The sequence below is a fragment of the Orussus abietinus genome, unplaced genomic scaffold (genome assembly GCF_000612105.2).
Source record: "Orussus abietinus isolate OABI.00-Male unplaced genomic scaffold, Oabi_2.0 scaffold67, whole genome shotgun sequence".
Taxonomy (NCBI): Eukaryota; Metazoa; Arthropoda; class Insecta; order Hymenoptera; family Orussidae; genus Orussus; species Orussus abietinus.
The window spans coordinates 394,105-406,953 of NW_019394243.1; the positions used below are offsets into that span (position 1 = coordinate 394,105).

A 12,849-nucleotide genomic window follows, 5' to 3' on the forward strand; every position below is an offset into this window, starting at 1 on the left:
ATTTAGAAATGATCGTATTAAATGTTCGGTCGAACCTCATATTCAAAGATGATTTTAAGAGCCGATCCTACTTTCTAAAGTGATTTTAAGGACGCTAAAGAATCTGGGCAACATCTACTGCCGATGACGTTTCTATCCGCGTGACCGACGTGGATGCATGGAAATCTCAGGAGTATTTATCTTTTCCTTGCATCGGACTGCTCGTGCATTCATTCGGTCGTAGACATTTTTTTTCTCCCTACATTGAATGCCGTTCCCAAGGTTTTCCCTCGATCGAGCGACACTCCGATCTAACAAGAGAGTCCGTCGCCTGTATCGTTTCCGCGAATATTACGGGCGAATGTTATCCGTACGCGGATATTACCGCACAATAAATATCGGTGATGCAGAAATCACCTGCGAAATATGCGGGAGTTGAAGTGCGGTAGAAGCGGCTCAAGATGAAAGTGCGCCCGTGTGTACAGAGCACTTAGGATCGGTTCAGTTGAACCGAGTCAGGGGATCGGGTCTAACGAGACAAGTGCTTCGGCTCCACCGGTGCTCCGGATACCTCGGATACTCCGAGACTGCGAGAGTTACTCGACAGTCAATTAAGTGTCAAGTGCATAAAGTTGTATTTTTTTCAGAAATTCATCATTCAAATTCTATCTTTATTCCATCGATACTCAAAGTAAATTTCTAAATGCTAAACAATAACTTCAATTGGTGATTATCGTTGAGTGTATCGTTGACGCGGAAATGTGTGCAAATTATTGCGCCCGATAAGTTTCCGATAATTGTAACTTGCTTAATCGTTATCTTTTAACTTTTCAAATGAAAGCTGAAGACAAAACATCATGTTTAATGGGGTGTAAATTATGAAATGAAAAAATAATTCGTGTTATTTCTGAGCTTGGTGCATGTAATACCGTGCATGATATTATTCAAATAGGTGTTTCGTGCATTATTTACGATCAGTTTCGTTCTTACCATATTCGTAACATAACCCTGTATAATATCGCCAGAAGTAAACCTAAAGCCGTGTACACGGTTTGTAGAATTCGATCGGCGATGCCTTAGAGAGATACGATTATCGGATCCGCTATCAAATTTCCAATACCAATTCCAGACGTGGCACCGGGAATCTCATTCCTGATCAGTTATCGAAAGTGCGGGTGACCGGCCAATATCCTCTGCATGCTGTCAAATCGAACAGCTGGGACGCTTTTGTCCATTCCCCGAATATTATTTATTGCCAATTTTCCTAAACATTTCATACTTATACATAACTTACAAAGATTGGGTGTTCCAAAAACATCGCGAGCTAAATATTAAAATACTACAATATATTAAGTAAATAATTATTCGTATTTCGTAATAAAAAGTGTAATATACGTAAATTAATAATATATGCATCGATTGTATAGATCCGACAATGTTAAATTAAACATAAAATGTAAACTTTCACTTAACTAGGCGCGAGACGCTACCGCGTTTCCTGATGTGAATTTGAATTTCTTTGATATTGAAAAGAATATTCACAATTAGACGTAAAACGATTTGGAAAAGTGCGAAATTTCGTAATCGATACCAAATGGGATGAACTCTAATTAACAACGCCACGCTTTTGAAAGTATTAACTTCAATCCTAACTTAAAAACAGGCTGTGTCAAGGTGCGTGAAAATTTTAATTACGAGTTATTGAAATCCTTTCAAAATGATTAATGCCTCTCCCGGAACGACTTTGGTGGTCATTGGATTGGCATCCGGAATTTGTTTTTTGCTGATTCGTGGTCTTCGTAAGGGGTAAGTGAAAAAATGCCCTTTGAATAATTTTAAATCGTAGATTTTACGCATTAAAAATTGCTACGATTTACAATCTACCGTTAGATTTATACAACAAGTTTATAAATGTATTATCATCGCGACAGCAATTATTTCTAGGACATTTAGAAAAATTGCAGCAACTTTCAAGTAACCGGTAACATCGTTATGCACACGTGCATACATTTACAGGAAGCGTGTTTGATCAAATCAAGATTCAGGCTCTCTGCTACGCAAGGTTTAAGGATACACGATGACGTTTATATTTAATCTTGTAAATATTTCATGAAAGTTGGAACTAATCTATGTAACAAATCGGTCAGATGTTCACGCATCATTGATCACTACCTAACCAGATATTCATTTCTACCGATTCCTTGTGTAAGCACCATGCCGACACTAGATCGATACTTTCTTTTCGTTATTATTAAACATGCGTGTTATACGTTCACGTCCAAATACAATACTTGAAAGACCCTACATCTAACGATTCTAAAATTTAATAACAACACTTCTGATATAAATATAACTTGTAATAATAATACATTCCGTGGTTATTGGATCATTAACTTCACAGAGGCATTCCTTCGAAGAATATTTTTCCACAAACTAATGGGACGAACAAGTCCCGTAATCCGAAGACATAATTCTGCAGACCACGAATATACTTTTCCAACCGCAAATTATCAGGAAGTTCCTCTGTGCTCGCAGGTTTGCGGCGAAAGTACAAGAGTAAATCGATTCGTAAAGCGGATCTGACTTCGCGAATGACATTCACGCAATATGGAATACAAATTAACCATGACAAAGCTCGTATAAAAATCTATTTTTTATTTTCTACATTTTGTACATTCCAGATTAACCATTACCTACGCTTTTCTCAGGTAGGAATATATTTCAGAAAAGTAACAATACATATACTCGAATAAGTTTAATTTTGCAAGACGATCTATCTAAAAAGATAGCGGATCCTATATCGAACTTGCAACTTGTCCAAACTGACCCGAATTTGTGGTAAGAATCATGCAGCTTTCCGAGCCATATCCCCTGCATTTATTTTCGCGCGAGCAAATACGAGCTTCTTTACATTTTCGAGACTTTGTTATGCAAATATATTTGCGAAGAAATCTAAGAATTTCCTCCACTAACAAGAGAAGTATTTCAACCTCGTTAAAATTACATTCAATAAGCATCGAACTGATCTATCATCTTTATTCCATTGGCATGTTGTACATATCAAAGAGCGATATTTCGCCGATCTCTCTTGATTTAAACGGCAAAGCATCGTCCAGTATCGATCCTTGATCGGGGCACTTGTAAACCGTGTAATTGCCGATGATTTCTCCCCGGTTAGATCCTAGGAATTATTCATGCATTTCCAGCCCGATGGTGGCTCAAGAATGAATAATGTGAGACATCTCCAGAATGCGAACAACTTGAATGCCTTAATATCGTATAGTGCTCTATATCGTATCAAGACATTCAATTGATGCGAGCGAATTTACAGTATCGGATTCGTAAACGTAAGTCTCATATTATTTTTTTAACCGTACAATTAAAAGTCAAGCAGAAATTCTCATTGACTCCATCGCTCCCCTACATCTTTACGTCTTGCCCATTTTTCAAAGAAAAGTTAATTTCGTTATTTTCTATTCGGTTTAACGAACTTCCCTTAAGTTTTACTATTGTAAGGAATTAGAAATGATACGAAACTAATTGTAAATAGACGGAAAATTACTGCAAAGTAACGGAAGGATAAACTAGATAAATACATTCCTATAGTCAGAAACTTAATTATAATTGACAAAAAGACTCGAAGGATATATCCGGTACCGGTATGACTTCTTCGTAACGCCATTACTTAGCGAGCAACTGAGAATGCACAAATAGCGGAAAACCTCGCTTTGCAAATCAACTACCTAGAAAATGTCCCTCGTCATTATGGAAACAAGTACACTTTATAGGTAAGAAAACTTCCACTCGGGAGACTCCACGTTACAAAGCTACAAGATTTTACACGGATGATATATACCTGTCAAGTCCAGATATTATATCAACGGGGGGCATATCTACGAAATAATTGAAATAAGTGACGAAGATTAAACTACCTCTATTAACTTTAAGTAAATACATTTTCGTCCATTTGTCCGTTCCTTGGAATGGCGATGATACGAATCTTGTTACGCGTAACAATTTTCTTCGTCAATTTATGTATTTCATATAATTTGTGACCAACCGTATGTTTACGATCGGCCACTCCCTCGATTTTGCCGGCTAATTGCATCTTCTAATAATTGCTAATGAATATTTAGTAACTGTAATTTATTGTTTACGTGTTAATTTTAACTTACCGTAAGTCGTAAAGTCTTCCTAACAACGCACGATGAGACGTTAAAACCCGTCGATGACAAGTTTTAGGAAAATTGCATTCCAATTTCAAATGCGAAGAATCGCATCCGATAACGATATAAAGAATCGTGAACGATTAATAAATACAAAGGTGCGTCAATACTTTGATCAATTTCTACATTTTTATATCCAAGTAAATCTATAAACCATGCACCCCTCCTTTATCGGGTTTCTGCAAAGGTTTCTCAACGGTTATTCAAGCTCTTCTTCTTCAAAACGGAACGGTGAGCAAATACTTTAAAGCCTCAGAAGTGGGCTAATTATTCAGGTTCTCACGGTACTGCTAGTCGGTCCGAGCACCTCTGGCCGTGATTCTAATCGTCCCATTAAATGTCCGGATGGTGAGCATTGTCTGAGCTTCCAGGATAACTCACATTAGGGAAACGATTTTATTTCTCGAGAAATCAGAAAATCGCCGTGGCCACGCTGCAGAACGCTATGTGGGAAGACACGACAATGGGAGATCACGTTCTCCCAGAATCTAAGTTACGGATTTCTCCCGTGCCTTACAAATGGGGTTGCCCCCTGAAAAATTGACCAATTAGCCATTTCTTCGCGGACATTTCTCTAAACGAATACGCAAACGAACGTTGAGATATTAAAACTACTCCCAAAATTACAGGGTAAAGCTTAATCTTGGGACTTGAATCTGCGTGCAGCTCAAATTATGAATATGGTCAATTTCCTATACGTGGTATCGGTATGCGCGAACATTGCTTCGAAGCTACGGAAAAAGCATAGTCAAATTTTAAGTTGTTTACCGCATCTTCGGCATTTTAATTAAATATAAGTACACACTCGGGAGGAGATAAATTCTTAGATTTCAAGATATTCCCTGAAAATGAAGGTTTATCGGGGTATAAATCTGCCAAAGGACGGCACATTGCCTTTCACGAGACCTCGCTGCGATCTCGTTACGGAGGTTGGCGAAGACGAACCGGAAGTGCGTACGGTTTACTCATGCGTGCTGCTCAGTCGGAGTTCAATAACTCGGTGAATTAGGATGCGTCGCGGGCCCTCGAAGTCGTTAACGGAAAACCGCCATTGCACAACGGCCGACATCAAACCATATTAAACAAAGGTAACCAAAGGGGCACGAAGGGGACCGGAAGTGTAGGATCCGCAGAGGCAGGGGATTCATCCACGCCGAACACCGCTCATTGTCGAAGCGGTTGTTGCGCCGGTTGGTCACTTGTTACGAAAACCTCTTGGACGTGCCAAATTATTTTTTACCTACTAAAAAAAAAGAGAACGCATAAAATCTAATCGGAGCAAAATATTCCACTAATGTCCGTTGATAAAATAAAAGCAAAAGATTAACTTAACTCGAGATTTTGCGACCTTAAGAAATATTTTATGGTCCATGTATTCGTTCAAAAATTGCTTAAAAAATATTTATCGGTTAAGTGAAGAAGTTCATCGAAATTCTCCTGCTTTGAATCGAAACAGAAAATAAATTCCGAAAAAGATTGGTTAAAAATTTGCGACGCGCAAGTAATCATCTTGAGGAATGTTTTTAAACCGAACAGTGTTTGTTTAAGAGTCATTCATGAAATCGAGTGAAGTAAAAAAGTTCATCAAGACTATCCTTCTGCGAACGCTCCTCTGCAGAAGGATTCAGGATAAACGGTGAGGTTGAACATACGTCAGGATATTATATGTATAATACGTATGCGATATATTTTGGATGTCACTGAAATATTGATTCACGATATATTGAATCGCATATATGAATATAAGAAACAAAAATACGTTGCTCAAACAAGACTTGTATCGAAACACGATAAGTATGCATGTAGCGTGGATATAATGTATGCATTCTTAATTTATAAATTAACCCCAAACATATATAAAATTGATACACATTAAACGTATATCACAGGGATGGAACCATACATTTTTGCAACTATTTCCCTGATTGTACGGAATGAAACTAATTAATGTAGCGATGTGCCTCTATATAAAATAGTTCACTAAATTACAAGACATTTTATCTTTCTCGTAAAAGAAATGAAATCAATCGATCGAGCAGTTTGGTTTAAAATTAAAGAAATCCACGCACGTATAGTGCGTCATCCGGATATGCCTTATTCGGGAGTCCTAAAAAAAGAAAGAACCATTGTAAGCAAAATTAGGCAATACGGATTGTATTTCGACTAAGTCATAAGAAAGGAGGTTCGCTTAAACATGAGCGCATCGAAGCATGTCGTTCTCCGCATAACCTCTAATTAATCCATTACACATACAACGTGTACATTTTAGCAGGTACTACATTCGCGAATGAATACATAAAAATGCATGATTGGGCAGAAATCTTAAGTGGACCTCAAAGACCTTCTTGAATAGCATAAATCAACGGGACTCTCCATTTACATTCAACAATTTAACCATAAGTTTCCAAGTTCTGAAGCTACAAGAGAAGCATCTGGAAAACTTGATGCGCATTCGTTAACGATTTAAAAAAAGAAAGTTCCTTGTTCTCCCCGAAGGAAAACCTATGATAATAAAAACGAGTCTTCGGACTCCACCAAATTTCCGTACCGATCGCTTCCTGATACTATCTTCGTTTTTTTAAGCTGCAACCACAACGATAGCGACGTTATAAGGGGAAGGAGCCATCGAGCATAACCTTCGAAGGCTATTTTTCACCCTTAAGTGCGAAGCGCGACTCGACACGAGTCCTAAGTTGACGTTGTATCCGAAGCGTTAGGTCATAATTATTTTTTTTAATGGCAGGTTAATTCAAAACATTCGGTTAACGAATTAACTAGGTAATATACAATAAACACAAATAAAACTATCTTGAGAAAATCAACACAGCGACAACCCCCATAAGAGCATCGACCTCGAGCAAAACGCATTCTCAAACTTTCTAGCAATTCCCTTAACCGAATGCATCGAACTTTATCATCGAACGGGAAATCCGAAGGCGATTTAAAAATCCCGAGCACCGCATTAACTTCCGAAACTTCGCGCTGATCGCCCCCAAAAAGTGAAGGCAAAATGAATAAACACTAATTTGAAAAGTGAGGAAAAGAAAGCCGCCCGCATCCGCTAAATTGCGAGTCGGCGTAAAGAATGCACGAAGCGGAATCATATGCCAGGAAGCCTTGAAGTGGATCACAAAAGACTCGTTACATCACGTCGGCACGTGGGACTTTCGATCCGCGCTTGGCGAATCGATAAAAGGAAAAAAAGAAAATGACAGGGTCTTGGCAGTCACGCGTCGATCTCTCTGCCGAGCGGGCCAATGGCGACTCGCGTCGGGTGTTTCGACGATAGAGAGGACCGGGCCGAATCCAGGGAAAGTTTCCATTAAATCGCTCCCAGCGGCTCTCAGCGGCTCTCAGCGGCTCTCAGCGGCTCTCAGCGGCTCTCAGCCGGTATCTGGTTCATGACATAAGCCACCGACTTAATGTTCCGCGCTAGAGCAACTCCTACCTCGGAAGACCGCCAAGTTTCCCTCCGTCCGAACACTGTCACTTTCGTCCCGGCAGTCCGGCACAAAACAACGTTCCCGCTGTCGCAGCGACATCGACCCGGCGCCGATCGCATCGATCGTGGCAAAGGCACGTTCCCGGGGACCTCCGCTTTCGGAAGAACCCAAATACCGGATAATTACGTCGAGGGAATCGGACTCATTTGAAAATTAGCGGGGCGAGCGCAGCGTCTGGTCCAGTCCCGGGGGTGAAACGGAAAGTGCTCGACTCCTTTGGCCGGAATACCGCTTCAAGAGGTGACAATCGAGTACAAATTTAGTATAGATCTCTGTTTAACTTTTCAAGACGACGGAACATTAATTGTTGCATTTTAGGAACTCGGTTTGGGAACATATCCCAAAATGGAGCGGAAAAAGTGGAGTTGGACGTTGAAATAAGCAACGGGCAAATTTCGTAGACCGTGCGAGGATGCTCCGCGGACGAAAGCGAACTGCCAAATACTCGGAGTGACCGATGCACCCTGCCTTCGGACGTTTGCGGTAACGAAACGGAGCCAATGCCCCAAAAGTGACGTCTTTAAGAAGAATCTAGTAAAGAAGAATTGTACCCAAGGAACGAGAACGGTCTGAAAAATAAGTGTACGGAAACATCCTACTCTCACGAAATTCGCAACCAAATTGCGGGGATACGAAGTGCAAGTTGTAACGATTCTCCCTCGTTATTTCCAACGAGAAGCACGATTGACCACCTGGCCATTTGGAAGACCTCAGGCCGCTTGAAAAAGAAAAATTGAAATTTAAGCCGAAGCCAGTTTAGCAGGAAATTCGACCGTGTAAGCATTTCTTAGTCTTCGGATTCGTGCTCGGACGGTGCATCGAAAGTGGGTCGGCCGATGGAAAGTGAACGATGCGATTTGCGGCAAGGTGTTGAGAGAAAAACGCATGGGAAAGCGTTTGCAAGAAACTCCGAGGACACCTTTCCAGTCAAGGAAACCGTTTAAAATAATGTCCAACTTTTGAGATTCGTCCGTCGATTTTGGAAACGAATCGTTGTAGCTTTATAAAGGAACCGGAACGCGGTCTCGTATTCGAGGTATTCGGGTGGACCCTGCCGCGTAGTGGCAATGTGTCAAGGTCCGTGATGTCGGATAATGCGGGAAGAGGAAATTTCATTGCTCGCCCATTGTTCGAGGTGTGTACATCCATTGGCTGTTCGACCACGGCGAGCCCCCGCGAAGAGAGCTCCAAGTTGAACCTCGCCTTCGGGAAGATTCTCCCATCGGCTCAAAAGTACCGATCTATTCTGAATCGGTTTGAAGAAGTGAATTTCTGTGTACCCGGTTAACGGAGAAAGAGTCATCGAGCAACTTCTCTTCGACAGCTCCTACGTGGCGTGTAAAGCATTTCGTTAAGAGAAAAGAGTGAAAGTTTGAATCTTCTATCTTGTAGATGCATTAAGATAGGCAAGAATAACAATTTTTCATTTCCGAATAGAATGAAGTCGGGGATGAAGAAATCAATTTGAATGAAAAGTCATGAATTGAAGGAGACGTACGTTCGGACGATTGAAGTTCAATAAATATAGATAAAGGTAAGCGCGGATTGCGAAGTGCCGAGAGATTCCAAAAAGATGCTGCCCATCTCCACCTGGATATCGACACTTTTGATGGAGGGTGACCGGAACTTCAGTGGTCAAGAAAGGTACAACATGGCCACTTTCATGTTGCTCTTTCTCTTGATCACTATAGAAGTTGTTGTGATGAAAGTCGTGGCCTCGGATTCCGAGAGAGACGATTCAAATCTTCCTGGTCCAAGATCAACTGCGATATTTTTTGACCGGGAAGACCAATGACATCGGAAGATCAAAATGCGACGAATTCGTCTCGGTACGTAAAAAACTTGTCAAAAAACTGAACGATACTCCATACGCATGAATTAATGCGAAGAGCGGGTAATGTATTCCAATACATCTAGTTGGAGAGTGCTTAAGAAACAAATACTGCAGAATTATAAATAATTGAAAGTGCTCCCGATACAAAAGCGATACTTGAACGATATAGAAACATGTGATATAGGATATAATAGGTAATTCTCGTTATAGAGTATCCGGTTTACGTAAATGAAAATTAAGTAATTACTTGAATTTTATCAAATGTAAATACGTCGAAAAATTCTACGGTTGCTGTGTCGGGATGAACGGTACGTTGTTATAGGAAATAAAATGAACGCACATATGAGTTCTGTAGTGCAGATGCAAAACGAGCCATGTAAGAATTTTATAAAATAAACGATGTAAAATAATGAACGATTATGAAACCAGGGTCTACCCCAAATTTGATGTCACGTTTCATCGTACTTATTACGTGTTACCGCATATGACTTTTCCATACAATTTTTCTCCTTCGATACTTAATAAAATACCAGGAAGCTAACTTGTCATTCGAACTTTGAAACCGATGTTTTCAGAAGAGAGACGACTTCGAATCGGAAAGTGAAAAAGGACATCTTGGACAAGAGCCAGTGCACCTGTTGTCTGAAACCATTTCTAATCGGCCAAGGCATCGAGTGCAACGATTGCGGCCTTAGATCCTGTCGGAAGGCTTGTTCGCGTAGGGACTCGTCGAACAACTGGCGCTGCCTTTTTTGTCACCAACGAAGGTTACTACCATTTTTCTATAATTATAAGTCACCAAACACGACTATACCGAAACAACTCACATTTTCAAAATAACTTCCTTCGTACATTGCGTACCAATTACATTCACTCATCTCCCGTGCGTCATAAACATTTTGTATGAGTCAAAAAACAAGTAAATATTTGTAGATCAAAAGAGAATATATCATTTTCATCTATAAGAAACATAGATATTTGTATACGTCGTTTGCATATCTATGACATACATTGTGCAGCGGTGTACATAAAATAGATCTATATATTTACAAAATACATTTTTTTAGGAGGAGATGGACGACATACGTTTACTATACCTATTGACCTAATTTATACGGATAATGTGCGGATATTGTACTTTGTGCCGTGTCTGGGTGGTACCTCGATTTCACAAACTGTGACATGGAGAAAAAAACAAAGCGATGTTGACAATGCAAAAGCCTTTTTTACCTGAAAGTTCCAATATGCATGAACGCACTTGAATACTAGAGAGATTGTAACAACTTCCGGAACCGTACAAAAATATAGTAATGCAATTGTTAACACACGAGTGTTAAAGTTCACAGGTGCAACACGATTAGCACAGTTTCTTCTTCAAACAGAAAAGACGGCTTCGCATTCGCCGAGCTATCGTGCCCTCGGAGTACTCAAAATCCCACCTAACACCTCAAGGTGATTTTCCTGTAGCGTCCATCTTATCGTGCGCGCGTATGGTACACTGGCTGGGAATCTCCATTTTTTCAAGTCATATCGAAAATAAATTACTGCACCCTTCAAATATTTTGCGTTGGATTATCACCAAAATCGAATTCTGGGTCGAAACTAATTGTAAGTTATGTGATGTGCAAAACATTCAGGATACAAATAATGACGCATGCTTAGGGCCAATAATTGTGACCGTTATATGCAAATGCCGATCGTTCTTTTTAAACACGAGGAATTTTAAACAATTCATTAGGAAAATGGCAGAAACTTGCGAAAGCATATGAAAGATTTGTATGGAAAGAATCGGAAAATAGCATAAATTATCCACCTTAGTCCATAATAATGCGGTCAATTTAATACGAAGAATTTGTGGCCAATTCTCGTGTTACAGAATAAGAAGAGTCGAACGATCTTTTCCCTGCCTATTTCCCAATCAGTAGGAAGGAAAAAGAATATTTCATATCCGCAACGTGCGGAAAAATATTTCAAAAACAGATACCCCGAATTTGGGCCTATATTTTCATTTTATTCTAATGTAAATACCACCTTTTTTGTTTCCAGGGTGTGGTTAAGCAAAAACCAAAGGTTGTTGGGAACACTCGACGGTGCAGGTGTTATCGACGAGCCTCGCCAAATTCCTAGCACGGCCAAATCGCAAGTTTACGTTACAGGTTCGTGATTGCGACTTTATTACACGTGTCTTGCAAACTTGTGCGCGACGTACAATAGTACGTCAGAAACGGTCCGACAAAAGTGTATCGAAATTATTATCCCATTGTAAAGTCCACTTTCGGTCGAAGCGTCACGGTAATGTGACTTTTACTCTATCTCTGTTTCAACGACTTAGGACATTTCGCCTTTCAGCCAACGTTTGACCTACCCGATACGAGCGTAATTTAACCACACGACATATCGAGAGAATGCACGTATACTGCACCGATGATTTTCTTTACATTCTTTTCCTTTCCCATGTACGCGTATTACCCTATACTCGAAGACACGCGTTGACAAGGGTTTTGTTGTTCAACGATACCCAAGGCTACGTTATGAAAGCGAAAGAGAAAAACATGGTCTACATGATATGAATATCTACGAAACAGCGTTCTTCGCATCGAAAAATCATTTCTCGTTTCTTTCATAAATCGACGGTACGACATCTCTGAAGTATGCATCCCAAATTTGAATGTATCTTGCAGTCGTACGAAATAACTTTGTAACTATCACTAAAATTATACCAAGGATAACCTAACATTGCCAACTATAGGCACAACGTTATTCCGACTTTTAAATGTTACAGCTGCGGTATTCATTCTTACGTGTGCCTTTACGCGCGCAGATCTTACGTTCCAATATGATATATGTCACTTTGAAAGACGATCGAAAGATATAACCACAATTTATTTACAAGAATTCTGCAGTTACTGCCCCAACCGCGTTAACTAAGAAAGAAACAAAATTTGTATTTACAGCTACATTAATTGTTGTTATGGTTACAGCAATTATTTTAGACGCGATCATATTTAATGGTTACAATAATATTTTTCTGCGGGTATCGGAAACAGAAATAAATACGTTACGGTTACGCGTTTGTTCATAAAAAGCGCCCGTAAGTGCACTTTTGTCGGATAAATAAACTGCGCTCCGAGCATATTCCGACTTAAGAGAACTTAAGGAGACCTTAAGGGGAGTCCATTGACCACGACGTGTGTACTGTAAAATAAATCCGCTCGAAATTGGCCGTGGAATTCAATTCGAGTCCGTGTGCAGGACTGCAAATAGTTTCTTTACTGAAACTCAAGAGGGCCGCGCTTGCATTCCGAAG

General features: G+C 40.0%; 1 protein-coding gene across 3 annotated transcripts in view; it reads left to right on the forward strand.

Moving 5' to 3' along the window:
• The first annotated feature begins 1,489 nt into the window (after positions 1-1,489).
• Positions 1,490-12,849, forward strand: part of LOC105695899 — a 40,336-nt gene continuing 28,976 nt past the window's right edge. The window contains exons 1-5 of one of the 3 annotated variants that reach the window (XM_012417906.2): positions 7,541-7,948; positions 8,027-9,046; positions 9,146-9,537; positions 10,118-10,309; positions 11,589-11,698. In XM_012417906.2, the coding sequence (XP_012273329.1) occupies positions 9,500-9,537; positions 10,118-10,309; positions 11,589-11,698 (340 nt within the window). In that variant the 5' untranslated portion in view covers positions 7,541-7,948; positions 8,027-9,046; positions 9,146-9,499. Of the gene's footprint in view, positions 1,786-7,540; positions 7,949-8,026; positions 9,047-9,145; positions 9,538-10,117; positions 10,310-11,588; positions 11,699-12,849 lie in introns of those variants that run through there. The other 2 variants (XM_012417905.2, XM_012417907.2) reach the window with 2 other exon arrangements.